This window comes from Zingiber officinale, chromosome 8A, assembly GCF_018446385.1.
Source record: "Zingiber officinale cultivar Zhangliang chromosome 8A, Zo_v1.1, whole genome shotgun sequence".
NCBI lineage: Eukaryota > Viridiplantae > Streptophyta > Magnoliopsida > Zingiberales > Zingiberaceae > Zingiber > Zingiber officinale.
This window is the reverse complement of record NC_056000.1, coordinates 30,650,727-30,676,812: the sequence shown is the minus strand read 5'-3', so window position 1 is coordinate 30,676,812 and position 26,086 is coordinate 30,650,727. Positions and strand designations below refer to the sequence as shown.

The following is a 26,086-nucleotide window of genomic DNA, read 5'->3' as shown; positions in this document are numbered from 1 at the left end:
AATGACATCATAGAACAATGTGTATCAATCAGCCTCCTCATCATGAGGAGCATCAGCATCATCAACGGGAGGAGTGGGTCCCTGAGGTGGCATGCCGCTGCTCGAGGATGGATAGCCCGGGAAATCCTGCGGAGGTGGATATCTGGCCATCCATCCCATAATCGCCTGATGTGTCGCCAACTGCTGACTGCGTAAATCATCGTAGCGCTGGTCAATCCGGACGTGCACCCCGTGGAGCTCAGCAACCAGCAGCTCATCGTGCCGATCAATGCGACTCTCCAGCTTGGCGATCTGCCAGCGCAGATCAGGATCTGCCTCGCCATCGTCAGCAGCAGCCGTAGGAGGAGCAGCAACAGGAGCAGCCGCAACCTGTCGTGGAGGTCCCCGTGGTAACTCACCTAGAGCTCTCCCATCCTTCCACCGAACATCCCCATTTTGTCCTATGATGCCAGACTTGGAAAATGCCAGTTTCCCAAGTCTGCAATCATGTCTAACCATCTTGACTATTCTACCCTTGGAGACATCAATCTGAAGGGTCTCGAGCCAATCTGTAATTATATGCCCATAAGGCATATAAACAGTGAAGCTGTTTGGCTCACTATAAGAGATGATCGAAGAGTAGATGCTAGACATGATGTCAAAGTCGAGACGCCGACGCAATCCATAAAGCATCAGGCAATGATATCGTCGGATCTCAGACAATGGTTTAGATGTGATAGGCAGAAGGCAGTTCGTGACAATCTTAAAAAGAATGTAATCGGGGGCAGATAATCTCAAAGCTGTAAAAGTAGGAAAATCAACATCTAACTCATCTAGTCCACCCGGTCTCGGATGTCTGAAGAAATACTCATAAATAGAGTCAGGTGTGACATCAAAAGGTGAAGGTAAGGGGTCTGGTAAGTCAGGATATATCGAAAAGACATTTCCGGAACACCTCCGGCAACCTAGATAGTCAAAGAAGGCTGAAAAACTGAAATCAAGAGTCTGCTTAGCAACTTTTGTTTTATAACTCACATCATTAGTTTGATGAAGATTGTTATAAAACTCATATACTAAGTCATAATTGATATCTCGTTCTAAGTAGACAAGTGAATCAAGTTTGTAGTAGGCAATGATTTCTGACACAGTTGGACAAAATTCGTCCATGAATTTTCGATCCACAGACCTACAAGGGAGTAATTTAAAAGTTCTTTGTTTAAAGGCTTCCTCAAAATGGTGGTTTGGAAATCTCTCGGAGACAGATGGTTGAGGTCGGGAAGGAGCCTTAGACTTCGACTTCTCAGGTGACTTAGACTTAGAGGTTCCTTCACCCACTAGTTTCTTCCTAAGGGTTAACAATGTGATACAATGGGGCAAGTAAGTGAGCACCGGAGCCACCAACACCCGAAACAAAAAGCACAGATATGGTGAGAAATGAAACCGAAATGCCAAGTTCAAGAGAAGTATGGAGTTACCTTGGTGCCATTGAAGTATCTTTTGGCTAGGGTTCCGGCGTGCAAAGAGAAGAGAAGAGTTGAGGCGTAGGGAAGAGTCGGCTAGGGCTTCAGCATGAAGGGAGAAAAGAAAGGATCGGGAAGCTTTAAGGGTGATGGGTGTCCAGGTGTCGAAATGATCGGACGGCTGTCCGATCAGGAGACATCAGGAGCCTCCTGATCGGTCCGTAGACAGATCAGGAGACGCTCAGTAGCCGCTGATCGGTCCCTGGACCGATCAGGGAACCTTCTGATCGGTCTTTAGACCGATCAGAAGGCGATCAGTAGCCTTTTCTGCGTACCAGACTGACCTGATCGGTCCCCGGCCCGATCAGGGAACTCCTGATCGGTCTGTAGACCGATCAGAAGACGATCAGTAGGCTTCCTGCGTACAAAATGAACCTGATCGGTCCCTGGACCGATCCAGGAACCTCCTGATCGGTCTGTAGACCGATCGGTGTCTGGTACTGAAATTTCTCCTGTAATTTCAGTAACTGAAATTCGTAGAGGTGTTCGATAATTCGTATAAGTTACTCCAGTGAAACTTCCAAATCCAGTACCTAGACTCTAAAGAATCTACAAGCATAACTATTCCCTAAAGATTATGGTCTGAAATTGGTCATAGCCCGAAAGTTTCAGACATTTAGAAAAACAGACAACTCAAGGCTTGAAAACTGAAATTTTCGACCTTGTTATGTTCAGTTTCAAGTTTGTCAAAATATAACCAAATTGCTTTCATTCTTTCAAGGACTTGTCCTAGTTTCAGTCAAAATCATGAAAAGTATCGTTCAAAGGTATCAAACAGTCCATCAACCAAAGTTACATAATTTCTAGGTAAAAGTCCAACCAAGTTTCCTTGGTTGGAATATATGAGTAAGATCTAGGAACCAAATACACATGAATTATGTAATGGTCTTCCCCATACTCAATTTATGTCTCTTCAACCTAATTATTCAAGGGATGCATGATACATTTTGAATAATTCGGCTGATCCTAGCATCTCACCCTATTTCTAGCAAACAAAAATAATTTGTTAAACCTTATAGTTTGTGTGAGATATCCCCAAGTTGCCCAAATTAATTTCCCAATTTCTCTTGTTGTTTTAATTGTCCTTATTGATCATGATGAGGTCCTAATCGCCTATTGAGACAAACACATTCCCAATTCTCTCCTCAAATGACTAAATTCATTTTCCAGAAGAGGTTTGGTGAAAATATCGGCTAGCTTCGATTTTGACTCAACATATGTGAGCGCAATGTCTCCCCTAGCTACATGATCTCTAATGAAGTGATGACGCACTTCAATATGTTTGGTCCGTGAATGATGGACTGGATTTTTTGTTAAGTTTATTGTGCTGATGTTATCACACAACACTTGCACTCCCTTATATGAAAGCCCATAATCTTCTAGGGTGTGGATCATCCACAACAATTGTGATACACTCTCTCCCATGGCAATGTATTCAGCCTCGGTCGTGGAGAGAGCAACACAATGTTGCTTCCGACTTGACCAACTAACCAATGATGAACCTAAAAATTGGCAACCCCCACTAGTGCTTTTCCGATCCAATTTGCACCCAGCATAATCAGAGTCGGTATAACCTATCAAGTCAAAAGACTCCGTACGAGGGTACCATAGACCTACTCTAATTGTGCCCTTAAGGTATCTCAGGATTCTCTTAACTGCAATCAAATGAGATTCCTTGGCACATACTTGATATCTAGCGTACATGCCCAGAGTAAAAAGTATGTCCGGTCAACTAGCTGTGAGATATAGAAGACTATCGATCATGCTTCTATATTGCGTTAGATCAATTGGTTTTCCACTCTCATCATTGTCAAGGCGAGTGTTTGTCGCCATTGGAGTGGATACTTCCTTAGAGTCACTCATTTTGAATTTCTTGAGCATCTCTTGAGTGTATTTTGTTTGATGGACATAAATGCCATCTCGAGTTTGTTTGATTTCAAGTCCAAGGAAGAATGTCAATTCTCCCACCAGACTCATTTCAAACTCATTTTCCATGTGAGTGATAAATTCATTCAAATAGCCCTTGTTATTCGAGCCACAAATTATGTCATCGACATACACCTGGGCTACAAATATGTTCTCACCATCTCTACGCAGAAATAGTGTTGGGTCTATTTGACCTCTTACAAAACCCTTTTCTAATAAGTAAGTTGACAACCTTTCGTACCATGCTCGAGGTGCTTGTTTAAGCCCATAAAGAGCTTTCTTGAGCTTGTACACGTGGTTTGGAGCTTCGGTATTCACAAACCCCGGTGGTTGTTCAACATAGACCTCTTCTTTAATAAAACCATTTAAGAAGGCCGATTTAACGTCCATTTAATAGAGCTTGAAGCCTCTATGTGCTGCAAAAGATAGCATTAAACGAATGGACTCTAATCGAGCCACGGGAGCATAAGTCTCATCATAATCGAGGCCCTCGACTTGACTATAGCCCTTAGCTACAAGTCTTGCCTTATTTCTTACGACTTCTCCCTTCTGGTTTAACTTATTTTTGAAGACCCATTTGGTTCCAATAATGGTGGTCTTCTTAGGTCTAGGACCTAAGTCCCACACTTGACTCCTTTCAAATTGACCTAACTCATCTTGCATAGCTATGTTCCAATCAAGATCGTGCAATGCCTCATCAACTAATTTTGGTTCGATTTCTGAGATCAAGGCGACCTCATTAGACTCATTTCTAAAGAATGATCTAGTCCTAACCCCTTGTTGAATGTCTCCCACAATCTGGTCTTGGGGATGACTAGAGGCTATCCTAGATTGTCTTGGTGTTGGCGGTGCCTCATGAGTGGACTCACTAGACACAGGCAAGGGCTCAGTATCAGGCAAGGGATCAGACTGAGTCCTCTCTTGCCTTTGCTCATCATCATCGGAGTCAATTTCGACTCTTTCTATGTTTTGATCATTTAAACTTAGATTTCTAAGTTCAAATTGAATTTCTCCTACATCCCTTGATTGATCATTTGATTTAGGAATTTCTTCAAATGCTACATCCGAGGACTCTTCAATCAACTTAGTCCTATTGTTGTAGACTCGATAGGCTTTGCTGGTGAGAGAGTACCCGACTAGTATCCCTTCGTCAGCCTTAGCCGTGAACTTTCCAAGATGATCCTTGGTGTTCAAGATAAACACCTTACAACCAAACACCCTAAGATGTTTAATTGTAGGGGGTTTCCCAAACCAAAGTTCATGGGGAGTCTTTTCTAAAAACCTATGTATCAAGACTCGATTTTGCACATAGCAAGCGGTATTTACCGCTTCAGCCCATAAGTAGCTCGGTAGTGAGTACTCATTGAGCATGCTTCGTGCAGCCTCTTGCAAGACTCGGTTCTTTCTCTCCACAATCCCATTTTGTTGTGGGATCCTTGGAGTAGAGAACTCATGCCTATATCCTTTTTCTTGACAAAATTCTAAAAATCTATGGTTTTGAAATTCTCCACCATGATCACTTCTAATTGTTTTAATTGTTGTTGATTTTTCATTTTCAGTTCTTCTACAAAAAGAAACAAAAACATCTATGGTTTGATCCTTATTTTTCAAAAAGAAAGTCCATGTATATCTAGTAAAATCATCAATGATCACTAAACAGTATCTACTCCCATTCAATGAAATAACATTACTGCAATCAAACAAATCCATATGCAATAAATCTAAAGCAGTAGATGTACTTACGGCGCTTTTACCTTTATAAGCCGCTTTTGTTTGCTTACCCTTTTGACATGCATCACATAATTTTGTCTTTTGATACTTGATGCTTGGTAAGTCTCACACTAATCCTTTTGATACTTGATGCTCCGGAGAACGAGCTACCGAGCCCTCTCCGACTCCGTCCGATCCAGAGAACGAGCTACCGAGCCCTCTCTGACCTAGTCCGGAGAACGAGCTACCGAGCCCTCTCCGACTTTGTCCGGTCCAGAGAACAAGCTATCGAGCCCTCTCTGACCTAGTCCAGAAAATGAGCTACCGAGCCCTTTCCGACTTCGCGTGCCAAGTATTCATACTTGATCTTTTCTTCTCCACATGATCAACCTTGATCATTAATCAGTCTAAGTTTAATTAATATCTGATACAAACTTAAATCAGTGTCAACATCAAAACAACAGCCAGGTCAGACTGTATCAACAAGTAGAAGTGTACCAAAGCCCGGGGATGGATGCAGGAGGTTAAGGAGAAACGACCATAGAAAGCGGAAAGGGAAGAAGACCAGTGACGCGATAAGAAGGGAAAAGAAAGCTTACTAATAAAGATTACCGACGGTGAAGAGGAAGAAGGAAATTGGCGGAGTACGTGCGTAAAGAACAAAGGCGACGAAGTATGAGAACGACGACAGTAAGGGCTTATAAACCCAGCGAACGATCGCTCTGGGCTGTTCGATCGAGGGTTATGGGAAATGAGACCAAAATTTGATCGTGGAATTCAAAACGGCGCTTGTCACATCAATCGCGGATATCCACCTGTCACCTCAAGGGTGCAGTGGTAGAAATTGGGACACGTGACGACGATTGATAGAGAAGCATTAATGAGGCTTAATTAAAAGGCATGGGCGGCGTACTCGACAATAATGACCAGAGATTTGCACAGTCTTCTAAAAATTGAGATGACATCAGTAACAAATAGCAGGCGCTCGTTCGAGGAAGCGATGAGATATGAAAAATTGCTAAGTGTTGTCGCCAAACATCCCGACTAGCAAAGATCTTTGACTAAGTCATGGCCGAGTGGCGACTCTAAGCCCGGGGCTTGGAGCGACCACAGTATTCCTTATAGTCAAGCGACGGTTTTAAACCCAGGTCAGTAATTAATAGTCGAGCGGCGACTCTAAACCCAAGTCAGTAATTGATAGCCGAGCGGTGGCTCTAAACCCATGACAACAATTGATAGTAGAGTGGCGACTCTAAACCTAGGTCAGTAATTAGTAGCTGAGCAGCAGCTCTAGAAGCCCAGAATTTCCGTCAACCATGAAGGTCATCGAAGACACTGCTTGTCTAGTCAATTGGACTTATAGCCTCCTTCGACTAGACTTGATGGGAAGGCTTGTGATGCGGTGATAAAGGGGGCCGACCAAGCAGGGGTCAAGGGAAGCGATAGAAACCCATGTGAAGGTCAAAGTCAGGGCGATCAAAGCCAGGGAATAATTAGGCTCACCGGAAGTGGGTCGAACGGATGTTAACTCCAATTGCCAATCAGGGTTGAAGGGTCCAGTCAGCCATGAAGCTCATTTTAATAGATCTCTTGTTTGATCGGGGTTTAGTGCAAAAAGAACACCAAAGGCACACAACTGACTAAGCGAGTGTCGGGCCGACCGGAGATCATGTCTGGTCGAGTAACACATCACCTGCCGAACCAAGGTACTATGAAGAAAAGCAACGGAGATCGATCGGGCGTGGGAGTCCCAACCAAGCGGCTACCTCGCTCGGTCGAACAGGGGAACCCTTCTCATATCTCTTAATATCCCTCTAAGAGGTAATGCCGCTGACAACAATGCATGGTCAACGACAAATTGTACGATGGAAGCTTCTACTATCATGTCAGGGATTTGTATACCCTATTGAGGTATGATGTCAGAGATACTTTTTTGACATGTCCTTTCATAGGATGGTTGGGAAAAACATGCTCATGCCTTGAGGAGCGTGCATGTCGCCTACTGTAGTACTATATAAAGGGGGAATCCATATGCATCGGCAAAGGTATGCGATATTCATTATATGCGCTTATACTTTTACTGTTACTACGTTGCTCCGCTTTCTTTCCATTATTCCAGTGACTGACTTGAGCGTCAGAGGGTCAATACCGAGGACTCCTTTCCTGACCCGACATTGACGTTTCTCGTGTTGTAGATCGGAACAGAGTCTTGGCGAGGTCAACTGAGGAGCTACATCTCCAACTAGCCTTCTGTTAGAGTGTATACTAAAAGTCTAGCTTTTGTAAACATTTATTTTAAAATAAAGAATCACATTGGTCAAAAATGTCTACATTTATATGCTAAGTGTAGTTGTTCAATTAATTTATATTGTAGATAACATGATGTGTGGTGTCACACACAGAAGATCATGTTATCAGTTCCTTATAAATTATAAACAGTAGCTCACGTCTGAGATGGAAAGGAACAAACCATCAGAACAGTCGTAGTGTAATTAGGTATTATTTTATCTTGACTATATAATTACACTAGTACACTTAGAGTGTATTAAGTAGGACCATTGAGGCAGTTTCTTTTTATACTGACTAAATAAAAGAACAAGACCTCGGTTATTATGGAAGTATGTGCTCTTAATCCTAAATAATGACAAGCACATATATTTAATATTTATTTCTTTGACTTATCAAAGGGTGAGATTTAGTTTGATAAATCAAAAGGCCTGATAAGTTGGGAAATGATATTACTTATAGTGTGTGTTGTTGATTATAGAAGAAAACTAGAGGAGCTCATAAGGATTATCATGTTAAACCCTGCAGGTGGACTTAGTCCAACATGACGATAAGTTTGAGTGGTACTACTCTTGGACTAAGACATTAATTAAAATGAGTTGTCAGTAACTCAATTAATTAGTAGACATTTGATATCTTAAACACAGGGAGATTAACACACACATGATAAGAAGGAGCCCATAATGTAATTTGGGATTGATGCAGTAGTGCAATAATAACTCTCTAGTGGAATGGGTTATTATTGATGGACTTGAGTTGTGTGTTCAGGGCGAACACGGGATACTCAAGCTCGTCGGGAGGCCAAAACCAATTTCTCCTCTAGGTCCCTGTCGTAGCCTCATTAATGCCTCATATCCACTCATGAGAAGCCCATCTTGGTGTCCAAGAAGGGGTCGACCCATGGCTTGGTGACCAAGCCAAAGGGGCCGACCATATTCTCCTAAAGGTGGTCGGCCATATGCTTCATGAAGGGGCCAACCACATAATTCAAATTAAGAGAGGTAATTTGAATTTTTAAAATCTTCTCTTTGTAGATATCTATAAGTTTTAAAAGAGAGATTTTAAAATTATAAAATTTTCCTTATTTGAATTAGGCCACATGATTTAAAAGAAAGTTTTAAAATTTTTAAAATTTTCCTTTTTTAACCATCCACATGATTTTTAAAAAGAGAGTTTTAAATTTGAAACATTCCTTTTTTGTAACCATGATAAAAAAAGAAATTTTAGAAGAAATATTTTAAATTTTAAAATTTGGTTTTAATTTTTAGAATTTTCCTTTTTTAAACATCACATTAGGAAATTAAAAGAGAGCTTGTAAAATTTTATAAGAGTTTTCCTTCGTTGCTTATAAAATTTTTACAAAATATTTTTCTCCCTCTTTATAGGGGCCCGCCACCCTTGCTTGGTGTTCAAGCAAGGGGCCGGCCATTAAGAGAATAAAAGAGGAGGAAAAGGAAAATAAAAGGAGGAAAGGAAATCAAGGGGAAGATTTTAATTTTTGTAAAAAAATCTTTCCTTATTTGCCTTGGGCAAGTATTATAAAAGAAAGGGAGGAGAGACCTTATGATGTATCAATTCTTATTCTCTTGCTTGTGCTCCCTCTTGTGGCCGGCCCTCTCCCCTTCCTTTCCCCTTGCTCTCTTTTATTTCTTTGTGGTGGTGGTGGCCGGATTTTAGAGAAGGAGGAAGGAGCTTTTGGGTGGTGTTCATCTTGGAGGATCGTCGCCCATACGACGTCCAAGAGAAGGTGAGGAATATGGCAGAAGATCTCAAGGTTATTAGCATACAAAAAAAAGGTATAACTAGTAATTGTTTTCCGCATCATGCTAGTTTTTCTTTGTATGAATTCAAAATACAAAAGGCATATGATTCTAGAGTTTCGAATTTGTGATTCGAGTTAGTGTTTTTTTATTTTTTGAATTTGTGATTCGATTGTTCTTTTTTGTTAAACCTAGAGTTATATAAGGAAATTAAATATTAGTTTTCCTTAAAAGGCTTTGTCTAAGCGGTGGTGGATGATCCCATACCCAAGAAGGACTAGTGTCTCGCTATGCAATCCTGGAAGCCAATTTTAGAAATTAATATTTAATTAAATTTATAACATAGGTGGATTTGGATCAATAATATTAAACATTGTTTGCGATCCAAATCTAAACCGTTAAAAACAGATAAGTTAAATTTTGGAATCAATAATGTTAAGTTCCGTTTGCGATTCCTAATTTAATTTTTAAAAAACACAATAGGTTGTTTAGGAAAAGTTCGACATTTGTACAAAATTTTTGTATAGTAGAACCGGTATGATCTTCCTAGGACCAATCAACACCTTCTGCATGATTTTCAAACAATATCAGTTATACTAGTAGATATATCATATTTTTTTAAGATGAATCTGGTTTATGGGCTTTGAAAGAAATAGCTTATAATCTCTCATTTAAGCATTGAAGTTGGATACAAAGCTCTATCTAACGTGACGTCCGAAATTATTTAACTAGAATCTATTCTTTCATAATTACATCTTTTCATAATTACTACATCCAAAATATGTTGTATGACAATATGCTTTAACAAGTTGAAAAAAACCCTCGTCTTTATTGGTCAACTATATCTTCTCGATTTACCTCCTCATAAATAATCATAGGATAAATCGTGTGGGATCATTGGGATAACAGATTTTACTTTTTGCTACCATTTACGGATAGCAAAAATATAAATAGGATAATATTAAATTGATTTTAATCCATTAAGATTTATCATATTCTATATCATAATCTGAAATAGTAAAATAATATTTTCAAATAAATTAAGATTTATTATCTTTATTGATATGATTATAATGTTATTATGATAATTTCTCTTTTAATTTATTATCTGATAAAAATATATAAATAAATCTTGATGACTGCAGTAGTAAAATCATTCAAAATAATTTTTCTTATTCTCTCTGTTTCTTTAGTTTTAACGCCTCTGTTTACCAAATTATAGTTAACTCAAGTTTAATATTAAGCGTCTCGTATAATTGTATTATTTATTACACATCTCTAAGTCTTTTGAGGCCCATACGTAATGCCCACATCGAGCTCATAGAACAGCACCACCAACGCCACCGATGACAGCGCCATGGCCGCCGGACCGAACAACCACAAAAGCATCGGCAGCGATACGAAAAGCAGGCGGTTGCCTACCACCGCGAGCACGTACCCCCTCCTCAGCATCCTCCGCGCCTGTTTCTCCAACATCTCCGCCTCCTCCTCCTCCTCCTCGTCGACGACGACACTCACTAGGAAGCAAGCGTCGACGACGAAGGCGACCGCCAGGGAATTAGCGAGGAAGCTGAAGAGGAGGAAGATCATGGCGCAAGCGTACTTGAGCGCCACCGTCGGCCCTGCCTGCGACCCGAAGAAGGCGTGGCGGAGCAGGCGGTGGGCGTTGAAGGCGTTGTTGGCGAGGGCGGCCAGGGAGATGGCGAGCGCGAGGGCGGTGGAGGCGGAGAGGATGGCCGACATCAGCGAATTGCGGAGGCTCTGCACTCCGAGCATGTCCTTCCTCTTGCCCTGCACGCATTTATTGAAAAAGAAAAACAAGAATTTATTTTATATATCAAAAATGCTTGCTGTTCGTACCTGGAGGATGCTCTGGTTCCATGATGCTCTGTTGGTGATGCTTAAGCTGATTGCATTAGCTGCAGGTTTCTTGGACTTGGCCTTGGAGCTGGAGTTGAACCAGATGTAACTGTGGTAACTTGCTGTCAGAAGAAAGCTAAAGGGGACTAGAACCAAATCCAAGGGATAGCTGTTCAAATCCATCACTAGATCTCTCAATCTGCAGGACAATTGTAAATTTCAAAGGTGCATCGTAATGTATGTATATATATAGTGACAAATGCATGTACACTTGTAGTAATGGTTTGACCATTATATATATATATATATATATATATATATATATATACATATACACAGTAATGGTCGAGAATATTTGGTTTCCAGCTATATATATCAAATTAATGAGGATACGAGGCAGCATGCACTATCACTTCATCAATTAGGTATCGTTAGTGAGTGCACTTGAGCTTTTAGAATTTGTATATAGATTTATAATTATAGTGGTAACACCTTCAATTCCACAATCTTGTTAGCATCTGTTAACTTTGTATAAGAAAAATATAGAGCAAAAATGAAAAGAAAGCCTCTTTTCATTAGCATTGACAAAAAGAACGTTCTTTAATTGGAATGGTAAAAACAAATAATTTATTTATTTGTTATCAAAACAGTGGCTTATCCCGTGTCACGTCTCAGTACATTTTTATGTCAAAAAACATCTTTATTTTTTATATTATTATAATAGTTACGAGATCATAACTATCTTATACTTTTAACTATGAGCTATTATCATTAAAGGCCATAGTTGCTACAATATAGCCACTTCATTTCTAATTAATAATTGTAGCAGTATAAGATCATTACTGCAACATCATTGAAAATAAAGATATTTTTGAAAAAAAAAACTGTGATTGAACATTCCTTTGATAATAAATAAAAAAAAATGTGCGTGTTCCTCTTTTAACGATTCCGATAAAAAAGGGCGTCTTTTTGAGTTTTGCTAAAAAAAAATATTTTACCCTATAATTGATGTTTTCTTTTGAAATCTTCTTTAATATTTTAAATCGCCAATTTATACTTTGTATAAGAAAACTACAAAAATCTTCTCTAAAAATTTTAAATTTCTCTTTTATTGATACCTGGATAAGAATCCACTCAAGTCCATCAACCTCCGTCCACATGCTCCACATCCCAGACTCGAGATATATAAATCAAGTGAGCTTTCGTTAGTGTCAGCCTTAAAAACCAATAAAAAAAACTGATTGATATAAGATTTTTATATTATATTTTAATAATAGACTTCTCCTAGTTAGTTGGTATAATTAGTACCTATGTATAAGTATTTAATTTAATCTAATAAATTTTATTGTCAATTTTCAACTTAGTTAGGTATATGATCTCTCTCGTGCAAAAAGTCACTGCACTAGGAAAAATACCTCCCATGATTTACCTACCTATATCTTATCGTGGGATCGGCAATACTAAACCGCTTGAGATGAACAATATCGTATTTTACTCCAATAATAAATAACATTTTATAGTTATTATATTTATTTTATATCTATATAAATTTAAATAAATACAATAATATAGATTTTATTCTATAACATATCAATTATTTGAATTGATTATGAGAGAAAATATCAAATTAATATATTGGTATATATTAGAAAATATATACTAAATTAATTCATAATGAGAATGTTTTATGAATTGTTATATGAATGTCATAAGCATTTTGATAGTGATTATAATTAGTATAAATAGTTCTTTGATTTAAAGTCACTATAATTTTCTACATAAGAAGTAATATATTTTAGTATCGACAAACATCATATATAACAAGATTGATTATAAAATCGTTCATTGAATATACAATAAATTATGCGGAGAACATCACCACTGTTGCAGAAGAACAAGTTCCCCTTATTCCTTGTCCACGTGCCTACACGTTAACATGCATCAAAACACTAATCATGGCCGACGTAACCCTCTAATAGTCAGTGCAGGCCTCCAACCGGAGAAGTTCTCCAATTATGAGCTGATGCGGGGATATTCCGAAGTGTGTGACTTGATATAGAGACGTTCCTCGTTAATTAAGATGTTCCCAAAGTGTATGGTCCGGGCTGCCCCGGCAGGTAAATTAGAACTCATTCCTATGGCAACAAGAAAATTCATGGATTCCCACAGAAACATCGTGATCTTGTAAACAAAAAAAAAAACAAGGATAATTAATATCACAACGACCGCCACACATAGTTATAACCTCGTCCGTTATTACAACAGTATTATTAATGGCATCACACTTGGTTAATTCGGCTAGTTAATTAATTAACTCTCCTGCAGTTCTTGCGGATCTCCCCCTGAGATCCAGTGAGCGGGCTGATGTCCCCCATCTTGATCATGGCCGCCACGAAGTCCGCCGTGAACTTGCTCGGGTCAGTATCATATGCCTTCACCAGCGAGTCAGTCGATCCGCCGCTGAACAGCTGCTGGTCGGAGTGCAGCAGGCCCTTCTTGGCGACGAGATTCTTGAAATAGTAGTTGTCGAAGCTGGTCGGGGTTTGCAGGTCAAGAGGTGCCAAGCTGCCGTCGCCAGAGCCCCGAGTCCTGGGACAACCGGACCTCCTTTCGGCGGCCAGCGAAGCATCGATGTTGGTGTCGTTATAGATATGATCCCTGAAGGAGGTGCATCGAGCTTGGCCGATGGTGTGAGCCCCTACGAGCGCCACCATTTCCTGAGCCGAAAGCCCCTGCGCCGAGAACTTGGAGATGAGGCTGCCGAGGTTGGAGGTTGGAGGAGGGATGTTGTTGTTGGCCGCTGAGAGGCTCGCAGTCCTCGAATCCCTTCGCCCCAGCTTCACCTCCCAATTTGGCCCTCCAAGCTAGATTCAATGGATGGATGAGAATTATATCCTTCTATCTCAACTATATCTATATATACATATTATAGTTTGGACAGTTACTTACAGCTACTACAGCGTCTCTCGCAGTAATCGCTAAGATGTCAGCACAGGAGACCACACCGGGGCAGGCCTTCTCCACTGCACTTTTTATGCCATCCACAACGTCAAATCCTCTAACTGAGTTTCTATTTGAATTGGCCGTCTTCTCCCCGGTGAAGCTGTTCGTGTCATCTAACAGCAGTGATCCGTCACAGCCCTATAATATATACATATAGTCGATCAGTTAGGTGTGGATATATAGAGGTTAATTAGTTTTGACCATCATCGATTATGAATACTATTCTATCACATTAACGAAGCAATCGTGGAAGAAGAGGCGAAGAAGTGAGGCGCCCATGCGCTTCTCCCTTGAAATAGCAGATTGAACGACTGGCTTCACTGTCGAAAAGATGTTCGGGCATGAAGATGAATAGAAGGAAGTGTAGAGCTGCGCATTTGTGCAAGCTATAGAAAGTAGTATGACGAGGAAAGAGGCATGGAACACTGCCAAGGAAGAAGCCATGAATTATAGCTAGCTAGCTGTATCGTTAAGCTACTAATTCGAGCTTGTTTGGGATGAGAAGAGAGTTCCAAATACTTGGGTTTATATAGGGGAGCATGCAGGGGATTAATTATATCACTTATCATTGCATGAAGGAAAAAGACATTCACACTGCAGAAGGAGTGTAATTAAGCACGTTTGTATCGATGATATATTAAGGTAAAGATGCATGCTAAAAGTGAATTGCTTTACTAAAAAAGCATCGATCCATTATGAGTCTTCTAATTCCTTTAATTACCTGCCAACCGAATTAAATTTCAGGAAACAGAAAGAGGACTGTACACCTAACACCATATCATGTCTGCTTAGAAAAAGACTCGATCGGCAGTCAACCTCTGTCCCACTTTGAACTTCATCATCAGTGAGTAGCAACCCTAGCAATAAATATAGATGCTAAAGTGTTTCAGAGAGAAAGGAAGGAGTTGTTGCCGTTGTTGGGCCATGAGTTGAAATGCTCTTACAAGTAGTTAGATTTCACATAAGGAACTGGTAGAGAGGTTGACTTTTGTGTGCCAAGCAGGGAAACTTTGTCATCGACCTCATGACTTTAGTTGGTAATTAGGCAGAGTTGTGGACTATTCCGCAGATCTTGGTATGAACGTGGCTATTTCTTTACGTTTAATTGGTTTCCTTGTGTTGATTTGAAATGCTTTTTCTTAGATATTCTCCGAAAGGAGAGGAATTCTTGCATAAATATATTAAGCTGGCTGCCGTTGTAAGTGAATCGGTCAGAGTATTATTATTATTTTTTTAAATAATACATGTATTTAGTTTTTCAATCCAACTAATGAGATGACTATCCGATCCCACCAAAATTTTTAATTAACCACTAGGAAAAATTCGAGATGCACAGATAAGTCCTTGCAGACGATCTTATATCATGAGTGACACAAACACCGTGGATGTATGAGGTACTCAGTATGAGTTTCAAACTCTCATTGCATGGGAGTCGGTCCTACTTTTTACCATCCCACTGAATTCTTCTTTTCTATTGAATGACTACCGGATGATAGGATCTAATATTAAAATATTATTTATTAATTTAATTAAAATTATTTAAATTTAATTACTAGATAAACTTTAAGAGTCAAAACTCAAATTGAATTACGGGACCTACAATATATTAAATCAAAGATCTCTGAACAAATTTAAATTTAATATATATCATTTGTCCCGTGGTTCAAGCTGAATTAAAAGTTATAATATCTCAAAGTTATAAGTTGTAGTTTTAGCAACTTTGATTTTGTAACTGCTACATATATATTAGTAAATTTTGAGAGGTCCTAACATTTAACTCAAATCACAGGACGCACAATATATCAAATTAAAGATCTCTGAATAAGCTTCTATTTGATATATTGCGTGTCTCATAGTTCAATCTTAATAAAAAACTATAATTTCTTAAAGTTGAATTTATAGTTGTATCAACAAAGGTTTTGTAACAACTACAACGTGTATGTTGAATAAAATTTGAGATGTCATAATTTTTTGACTCAAGTTGAATCATGAGACGCATAATATATCAAATCAAAATCATTCAAAAATTCTCGATTTGATATATTATACATCCTGTGATTCAACCTGAATCATAAGTTAAGATATTTTAAAGTTAAATTTGTAGTTGTAGCATGTAAATGTGTAGGCTACAATAAATTGGATCCTAACTTTTTTTTTTTTTTCTCTCAACCAAGTAAATCAAGCATAAAATATTCTCCGTGCAGTAGAAAGTAAGAGATGTTGGCCAATAGGAAAGTATCTTGACCAACATTTGTTCAAATGAAATATGATTCAAAGTAAAAGGTCAGCGCAGGGAAGCTGAGGATTACTTGGATATTGGGTAAGCTTTCTCAAATGCTTCCTGCTCTTTGCGACCAGTCAAACTCATTGGAATAGTAGTACATGCAGCCAGCATAGGCATCCATTTCTTTAGGACATTTCTGGTGGAGCTCCTTCAGCCTGCAGGAAAAATTGTGGCTGATCAACTATTCTTGGAAGAAAAACAATTCAGACAAGCAACAGTTCGGCGCACGGAATTAGTCTCCTTAAATTCATTGGAGATAATCCACATAGAAGAATTAAGACAGTAGAAGATGAAGTGGATCAAACAGTGAATGAGCATTCACTAACCTGTCAAGTGGTATATTCACATAGAACAACAAAGGCGGATGAAGTAAATCAATCAGCGAATGAGTATTTCACTTAATATGTTAGGTGCTTTAACATTTGTTGATTGTTAGTGTAAACAACTGATGAATAGATCACCGTCTATGTGAAGTTTGACTAAAAGGCCAAAAATACTTCTTCCCTAGTAAAAATGACCTCTTCTGCAATGTTGGGCCATTAGGAAACATATCATGTTTCTCCAGGCTCTCTTTGCCTCCTACGAGTAACCTCGTTGTTTAATTACAGACGGCTCGCCCCTATGCCAATGCAGATGTGAAACCCTTACTTGAATTAGTATGCCTCTCCACCCAGGTAAAGCATCGTCATAAAATAAAATAAAAAGTCCAGAATCCATCTTGAGTTTCTATCAATTTGCACCTTGTAAGCTTTCTTTTTTTACTGATTGTTTTTTTCCTATCATGCACATTCCAATGAGTGATGATAGTTGAACACCATCACTCAGGCGTTTATAGTTGAACACCATTCTTTCTTTACATTTTATTTCTTTGTCTGACTTCGGGTCAATCGTTGTCCCGGAGTTGACAATAATTGTTGTGGTTCGATGCTTACTTTTACTTGGTCGAATTACGCCAAGTTTTAGTAATGCCTTTATATGCTTACTGAAGGTTTCCTTCTGCTGAGGTGTCAAATGTTTGAGCGGTCTGTCTTCAATAATAAAATCCGAATTTTTGATATCAAGATGGCAAAGTATTTTATTCTTCTCCCAATGTTGTAGGGGGTTTTCCCCAATATATCCTTGATTAGTTAGCTCCTTTAATAATGAGCTAAATTTTTGCTGGAAGTCAAAACTGGTCTTCCCGACTGAAAAATTGAGCATTTCCTCTATTGCTGCTGCATTAATTGAGGGTAAAGTATTTATAGTTGTCAAATTTTTATAGAATGTTACCGTATTTCCTTCAATTCGTAGTCCCCCATGCATGGCTCGTATAAAATTACAGTCGATTATGAGTTGAATATTATCTCCCAATACCATGGGAAAGCTGTAAGTGTATGGTATTCGGAACACATTATCTCATATAGTCATTCTTCCTTGCTTCAGCTTCATATTAGCCTTTTGCTGAGAATTAATTCCGCTAAAGCTGACTTCAAAAGTATTTTTCTCCAGTGCATCTTTTGATACTGACCTTTGGTCGACACAGCAGGTTGTAGCTCCAGTGTCTAGTATTACCTTTAGGGAGAATTTTGGAATCCCTGGGATATCAATTTCTATTGTCAGGTTATACAGCATATTCTTTACTAACCTTGGGCTTGGAGTTGTTGCTACGGTCTTAATGGTAGTTGTTTCGAGAAGCATATTTGTAGCTTCCTCCTCTTCTTCTTCTTCCTCTAGGGCTTAGAATTCTGCCCTTAAGTCCTTCTCCAATAACAATTCTTTAAATTATTTTTTATAATAGGCTACTTCCTTTTGTAAGCGCTCTATTTCTCCTTCGCACCAGGTAATATAATATCTTTGTTCTTGTATAAGATTTTGCAGAAAGAAGGGAGTTCGAGGGGATGGTGCTATTGGTACCTCTTTGTTGAAGTAGTATGGCCCACATAGATTGCATGCTGTTATAGAACACTCGGGGCAATGTATTCTTGCCCTTTGAAGAGTAGCCCTCTTACAACAGGTACATGTTGTAAATTGTGGAGGTAGTTAACTTCCAATCATGGAGGCAGCTTGATTGTTGACCAGAGACTTTTATCTGCAGCCTGTAACCACTATCTACCTGTCCCAACATATATATAGAATCGTTCATATCATCTTCTCCTTCAGATATGCTATATATAGCATCACTTTGGTTCTCCCCTTCTTGGACAGATAGGATATCACAATCTTCTGGGATGTCAACTGCTCAAATATTGCTACTCTTTTGATATTTCTCTTCTCATTGGGACATTCTCGAGCAAAATATCCTTCCTGTCCGCATAGGTAGCATTTACACTTTTTGTTTCTGACTAAGTGCTTTCTCTTCTCGATTCTTGCATGTGTGTCATGTGGCTTTCCTTTGTATGTTTTTGATTGCCTTAGTCCTAACCTTTTCTGCCCTTGATTTTTATAATAGTCAGGTATAGGAATTTGACTGCAAAAAGAGAGATTTTTCAGTGACCTTTTGAAGGCTGCATCTTTGCATTCTTGCTCCAGAAATTCATGCGCGAAAATGACTCTTGGGAACACTCCACTGTTAGGCCAGGATACTTTTCATCAAATGCCCCTTTAATTCGATTGCCTAGATCTCCTGACATTTTGAACTAGAATTTTTCAGAGAGCTCTGGTCCAACATAGAGTCTTCTTGTTTGGATAGCTAATCGCATGTAATCGTTGATGTACTAGATAATGTTTTTTACATTATCACAAGAAAGTTTTTCAAGATTTCTATATGGCTGTCTCTTGGATAATAGTGGATCCTTGGACGGGATCTTCTGCAGAAAATACTCTTCTCATTTGGGATAGGATATTCTGTGTTCCTTCTCTTCCTTCTCCAATTTGGATGAGAGCCTCATATTCTGCTGGATAACTCATCCGCCATTGTACCCATGTTATCTTTTCTATTTCTCCTAATAAATTTTCTATAAACTCCACCTTATCCTTTGTATCTGTAAAAACTTGATTTGAAACATAATTCCGTTATAGATTCCCAACGAGAAAATACATCATCAAACAATCCCAATTGCTCTGGGATAACAAATAAGGCCCCACTTTACTGCTGGGCCGATGGTAGTGTCCACAACTTATTATTTATTCCTCCTCGAAATTTTGCCTTCGGGGGTTGTTCATAGATTGGCTGAAATGCATACGGGCCTTCTTGAGCTCTTGCAGGAGGATATCCTACTGTTGATGACTCCAGCTCCAATATCAAGACCAAGCTTAAATGTTGCGCTTGATCGCGTGGCTATCCTACCATAGGTTCCCTATGGTATCTCCATACTGAGGCCTGTTGGGATTAGTTTACGACCTCGGGGGGTGGGAATTGTGCATTCTTCACTTGCAGCTAAGTCTAGTCCTGCAGCACCAGAAGATTTTCGAAAAGGAATAACTGCAGAAGGAGAAAGTTTGTGTACCAGTAAGGATAGCTGATGTCTTCAATATCCGGATTAGTAGTGATGTCTACTTCCTCAAAAACAACATTTGCTCTTTCAATTAATACTGCTATTAATTCTTCCTATTAGTTCTGTATTTTTCTTCATCCCGTTCGTTGTAAATAGTTTGTCGAGATGATTAAGCAGCAACATAATTATTTCATAAGCAAAGCCCACATTAGGAGTATTGGATAGTCTACCTACTAGTCCTCGAGTGATTAGGAGGTTTGTTTCTCTATTTTACCATGCTTCATAGCCTTTTGTTAATATAGAAATTTGGATATTTCGGAAGAAGTCTCCAATAGTAAACATTGTCTCAGGAATAACATAGACCATCTGGCTTCCTTGGATTAGGTCCACTTCCATAGTGGCTAGAATAGCCTGATCTCCTTGCCACCTATTGTCTCGAAAGACAATTAAAGTCATTGTGCCTTCTCGTTGATCTCTAAATTTAAACTTATTTGATTTTTTTTATATTTAAAATTTATTTTACTAATTAATGAATTTAATAAAAAAATATTTATTTATTTTAAAAATGTATTTATCTTTATAAATTTAATAAAAAAATTATTAATTAACATGATTTATTTATAAATAGGATTTAGGATTTATTTATTTAATTTAATAAATTATTCAATTTTTTATTTAATTAACTTTTTATATATTAAACAAATATAAATAAAATTTTCCTCAAACACCAGTAAGTCACCTCCCAAATATAAGCACTATTTTAATAGATTCAGTTGGCATTTTATTTTAAATGCTGGATAATAAAAAACATGACCTCTCGTGACTGTCTCACACCAGTAAGAGAGTTCATGGGATGCACGTACCAATTGAACCAACTCTCAAAATAGACTTATGTCAATTGTTTATAGATAAAAGTTGTAAAGTCGACAGATAAACTAGAGGGAAAAAAGAAAATTATCGAACGATACTTCTGAATAAATTATATACAGATGAAAAAAAAATCTAAATATTTACAAAATAATCTCATGTTGGCCATAACCTAAAAATTTGGCTCGCCTACTGATGTCGTAAATTAGAAATATCAGAGAGAGAAGTTAGAACCATGGGTGCCATGTTGGATCCATCATGCAAAGATTCCTCGGTTCCAAGGCTGCTTCTACTAGATCGGTCGCACCTCTTTGGACAGACTGTGGCAGGTCAGTAGTATTGTCATCCTAAACAAGAGTGCACCGTCAAATAATGCCATAATGTCAAACGCTAAAGAACAATTCAATCATAAGAATCGAATGACAGGCTTAAAAGTTATACCTCTTCGGGAAAACATTGTGGCGCTATTGATTTAATACGTGAAACGACATTCTCAACATTGGTCGCCACTTTCTGCTCGAAGTCCAGCTGGTTGACCCCTCCTGCAGCAACTGTGGCAGGTGGAGTTCCTAAGGGCCTTCTCCATGACCAAGAAAGAAGCTCATCTCTAAAAAACATAGCAAGATGATGCCATATATGATGGCTTTGCTGCACATCGAAAATTAACATATCATAGAGTTGAGGTGAAGTAAGCGAATTCCATCACATATTTACCACAGTATAAGTACTCAAAGCATTGGGATGAAGAAACGAGAGCTACCTTTGGCGAGATTATTGACTGAGCAGCAGCACAAATTGCAGATACAATGAGACCCTCCACCCCAAACTGAGAGAAGAATGTTTGCATATTTCTTGTCAATCTGAAGGGTACTGGCTCATTGAACTCAATCATTCCATTCGCATCATAAGCTTCCATGTCATGAAGAGGAAAGGAGATCAGTTTAAACTTAAAATGAAGGTGAATCATTTATATTAAGTCAAGATGACAAAAAGATCTTACCAGGATGAAAATCCGTTTGAAATATCTTGCCAGTATTTTTAGCAAATAGAATCTTATTGGGAGACCTGCCACCAATCTGTAACATGTACGATATAAAGCAAGAGAGTGCCAGTTGGACAGCAAATTGTTTCTTGAATGTCCAAAAATGATTGCCACTTGGGAGAGTCTTGTACATGTATTGAGAAAATATGTTATCATTCACCACATTTTTTGTAATTTCATTATATGCCTGTAAGCGCAACTCTAAAACTGCTTCAGGTGTGACATGCCCCGAAATGGCTTGGTTAAGATGTTCCTTAAATAAAGTAATGGGGATATCAGCCTCCCTATTATGGCGTGCACAATTAATCTCATAGACCTCAAGAAATGTACTATACATCAAGTCATCTTCCACCATTCGTACCTGAAAAGCAACAATCAGTTCTGGTACATATATCAACAACTTGTTTGCATGCAAGATGAAGCAAGAAAATTTTGCAAAACATGTGAACTGATCGAACATGTGCATAAGAGTAATTGTTCATGCAAATAAACAAAATGAAATGCAGAAAGTGCTGTTTCACCTGTGACCAAACAGGTATTATTATTGGTGTATGAATAGTTAGATGACGGCGCCTTGATTCCTTGTGCTTATCAAACATCCTGTTAAGTACACGAAATATCTGAACCATACGCTCATCACTCTTAGCATTTGGAGTCAATGATGTCTGAACAATGAAATGGCGCTGGGAACCATCAGATCCTATTAGTGTCAAGCGGCGGCAGCTGCTTCCATGCCTCCGCACAATTGGAATATCTGCCCCAACCCTGTCTAACTTAACTGTATGATCAGGTGCAACTTCCTGTAACAGAACAATAATTAAATATACAACGCTAACAGAGTTAACAATCAATCAAAAGAAAAAAATTCAATTGTGATCTTAACAAATTTACACGGACCTGGTCAGTGAAATACTGTCCTGGCATTTCTACATCGACAACATGGTAATCATGCAATACTTTACTTTCTTCTTCAAGTTTCAAGATAGCAGGAAACCTGTCTTCAACATTAAGCTGAAGAATATTCTTCCAATGCTTCAAACGTTCTGTTAATTCAGAGAGAGTAGCAGGAAAGGTTGCCGCTCTCTCTGGATCAAGATCTCGCTCAAATTCTAGTTTATACTCTCTTACAAATTCAACATGCTTGTTCACAGCGTCTGCTGAAAAACAGGCTCTGCATACACCAGAAAGCTCCTTTTTCAAAGACTGCGGCACCTCACCAGTTGTTGCTGTAGGATACTTGTAACAACGATGAAGCAATGCATTAACAACTGCTAGTAACCGTTCTTCAGGAAGCGGCACAAATCTTGAACCAATTTCAGATAGTAAAACCTGAACAAATAGAAATGTCATAATCAGAATACTCCAAAACAAATTGTCCAACCTAGTTAACATAGTAACACAGACCCATAAAACCATCTCAAAACTGTAATAGGCACACCTCTCATCATTTCAAAACATTTATCTTGAAGTGTATAATAATCCCCAAAAAAACTTGTTGCTTGTTATAATGGAATAAGTACACTAGTTGCAAATGTTCCAAAAGTTTACAGCAAAAATTGTGCAATTCTAAAGACAATAAGTATCTGTTAACAACCATGATCATACCAAGGCAGTTGCTACTTAAATTGATCGCATAACAAGCATGTGAGCATAATACAATAGCAACAGCAACAATAATCAAGAGAGAAATAAAATATTTTGATAGTGGAATAAGAAAGTACAATAAGAAATTGAAAGAGAAAGCACCAACCTATAAGTTACTTGTAAAAACGAAGAAATCTCTAAAAGTATGCAGTAGCCTAGAAGGCCAAGGGAAAATGGGTATTTATAGAATAGCTAAAGCGAACGAGGAGAAAACAAGGGATCTTATTCTTACCCAAATAAGATACATTAAAGATGAATCTAATAAGATACTAATGAAGGATGAGGAAATAAAGGAGCAAGAGAAGAGGTATTTTTATTACCTTTTTAATGAAGAGTTAGGTGACTAACTTATCTTAGGAAATGTCAAAGCGATTTAGAAATTTAAATTTTTATTAGAGAATTCAAATTTCAAAAGTACAATGGGCGTTAAATGGGATGATATTCCAATAGAAATATGGAAGAGCCTAGGGAACTAATGTATTGAATAGCTTACGAAGTTATTCAACTAAATATTGAAAATGAAGAAGATACATTATCAACAGAGGATAAGTATTTTAATCCCCCATATAAGAAAAAAGACGTATAAAATTGTGAAAATTATAAGGGTATCAAGTTAATGAGTCATATTATGAAACTTTGAAAATAAAAGTGAGATAAAAAGATTAAGGAGATCAAAGTGATCGAAAATTAATTTGAATTCATGTCTGAAATGTCAACAATATAAGCTATACATCTTCTTAGACAACTAATTGAAAGTATTAAAAAAAATAAGACTTACATATGGTATTTATTAACCTAGAAAAAATTCTAACATAATTCCAAGGGAAATAATGTGAACAATTTACAAAAGAAAGGTGATAGCAGCGCATATTGAGATAAGTAAGGATATGTATGATGATGATGATGATGTAAATGACAAGATGAGGATTCCAAGTAGATTAACTGAACCATTTCCTATAAAAAAAATGGTTAGATCAAAAATCGGCTCTAAGTTTATATCTTTTTATACTAATTATGAATGATTTCACTAGACACATCCAAAATAAGTTATCATGATGCATGTTGTTTACAATGATATTGTTTTAGCCGATGAGACTCTTAAAAGAGGAAGACTACGTTTGGTAGGAGGTAATCCACCTCGTAATGTAATCAAGATTATATTACAATATTAATTATTTTATTTGATACAATTTTAAAGCTTTAATATAATGTAATCTAGATTACAAAAGGTAATAAAATTTTGTAATCTGGATTACAAGTCCAACACCATGTACGAGGTCAATGTTTAAGTAAAATTTAAATGTCAAATATACTCCTAGTTCATTTTCGGCATCAACTGATCATTATGAGGTTGCCGACCACTGCCGCTGCATCCGGTAGAGGTGGGCGACCATCGCCGCCGGTCGTCGCCTCCGGCAAAAGTCACAAGATATTTTTATCATTTTATAATAATATGAATTGCATTCCTTATAAAAAATAATGGACACTAAACAAAAGAATCCTTGTAATCAAAGATTGCATACATTACATTACCAAATGTATTAATGTAATCAAGATTATATTACATTGCATTACAAAGTTTATTACATTATAACCAAACGTATCCAAAATGTTAAGCTCGAAACATGGTGGGAGATATTTGAAGTTGAAGGTGTTAAGACTTAGTAGAATAAAGATAGAATATATGAAATTTAAGTTTAGATAGCATGATCCATATAGTCGACCTCTCTTAATGGAATAAGGTTTGATTGTTGTTATTTCCTTAATAAAAGAGAAAAATGAAAAAGAAAAAACAACACTTGAGAACAAAGAGGATTGGAGGGAGATGATTATGATGGTGAAAATGCTGAAAAAAAGAAATACAATAACTCTTCTATGCCACATCTCAACCTCTCGATTTCTCTATAGTAGAAGATTCTTTTCTTTTTGTGGTGTTTATGATGCACTGGGTTTCATTTTTTGATAAAATGGACACAATTTTCAATTGCCTGCATTTATTTAATAGGATATATTTGATTTCTAATGAGTTTTTGTATTTCCTTTTTCAAATTCCTTAAACTATAATGTACAAAATTTATAGAATCAAATAGGGCGTCATCCTTCAAATTATGATTCAAATATAATCCTACAACATGCAAAATGGATAAAAATTACATGCAAAGCTAGAAAAGATTCCAACTGTCACCAAGTCATTCTAGTTTACACCCTTTGACCTCATAGCATGTGAGGATGTGATGTACTTTGGTAGATAAAAAGTGGAAGAAAAACAAAGGTCTTTGAGAACGATCCTAGAGTTAAACCTCACCTCTAATTCACTGGCCAAGTTTTGATGTTTGTTTCTAAGAGTCTCCATTATATCTTTTGCTGCATCAAAAGCACTTGCGACAGAAGCCACCCAACCAAGTCCGCCATTGCGTCTTAAAGGAATATGAGCACCTTCAGCAGAAATTGGATTTTGTGGAGTTTGGTCCTGCACACTATTGGCATTACCTTCCATAGTTCCAGATCTTTCAGATTCTTGTCCTTGAGAATTTACACCATCATGTGAGCCAACACTAGCAACAAGAGAACCTTGATGTGTCTGAATTTCTGATGCAACACTGAGATGAGAGGTCCCTCGTTGATTACCATCAACCAAGCTTTGTGAACCAGCATTATTTGCCATTGCAACTTGTTGCATTCGCTGCTGAGCTAATTGTAGCCTTCCATAATCAGATTTATTAGCAACATCACGACGTTCCATTAGATAGGTACGTAACCAGTAATACAAGGCCTGAGAAAGATTTCAAAAC

The 26,086-nt window shown here is 37.9% G+C and overlaps 3 protein-coding genes across 3 annotated transcripts in view; all 3 read right to left on the bottom strand.

Moving 5' to 3' along the window:
- Positions 1–10,435: 10,435 nt before the first annotated feature.
- LOC122012253 lies at positions 10,436–11,249 on the bottom strand. Its single transcript, XM_042568731.1, has 2 exons — positions 11,042–11,249; positions 10,436–10,972 (listed from the first exon to the last, which is right to left on the bottom strand). The coding sequence occupies exons 1-2, from the start codon at positions 11,222–11,224 to the stop codon at positions 10,460–10,462; spliced, it is 696 nt and encodes a 231-aa protein (XP_042424665.1). The 5' UTR covers positions 11,225–11,249; the 3' UTR covers positions 10,436–10,459.
- A 1,955-nt stretch (positions 11,250–13,204) lies between these two features.
- Positions 13,205–14,537, bottom strand: LOC122011369 (peroxidase P7-like). Its single transcript, XM_042567751.1, has 3 exons — positions 14,276–14,537; positions 13,991–14,182; positions 13,205–13,905 (listed from the first exon to the last, which is right to left on the bottom strand). The coding sequence occupies exons 1-3, from the start codon at positions 14,486–14,488 to the stop codon at positions 13,348–13,350; spliced, it is 963 nt and encodes a 320-aa protein (XP_042423685.1). The 5' UTR covers positions 14,489–14,537; the 3' UTR covers positions 13,205–13,347.
- A 6,135-nt stretch (positions 14,538–20,672) lies between these two features.
- LOC122008282 (transformation/transcription domain-associated protein-like) overlaps positions 20,673–26,086 on the bottom strand; it is a 60,239-nt gene continuing 54,825 nt past the window's right edge. The window contains exons 30-36 of the mRNA XM_042563965.1: positions 25,600–26,067; positions 22,548–22,979; positions 22,172–22,450; positions 21,609–22,011; positions 21,369–21,517; positions 21,050–21,256; positions 20,673–20,955 (exon numbers count right to left, since the gene is read on the bottom strand). Coding sequence (XP_042419899.1) covers positions 20,836–20,955; positions 21,050–21,256; positions 21,369–21,517; positions 21,609–22,011; positions 22,172–22,450; positions 22,548–22,979; positions 25,600–26,067 — 2,058 coding nt within the window. The 3' untranslated portion in view covers positions 20,673–20,835. The remainder of the gene's footprint in view (positions 20,956–21,049; positions 21,257–21,368; positions 21,518–21,608; positions 22,012–22,171; positions 22,451–22,547; positions 22,980–25,599; positions 26,068–26,086) is intronic.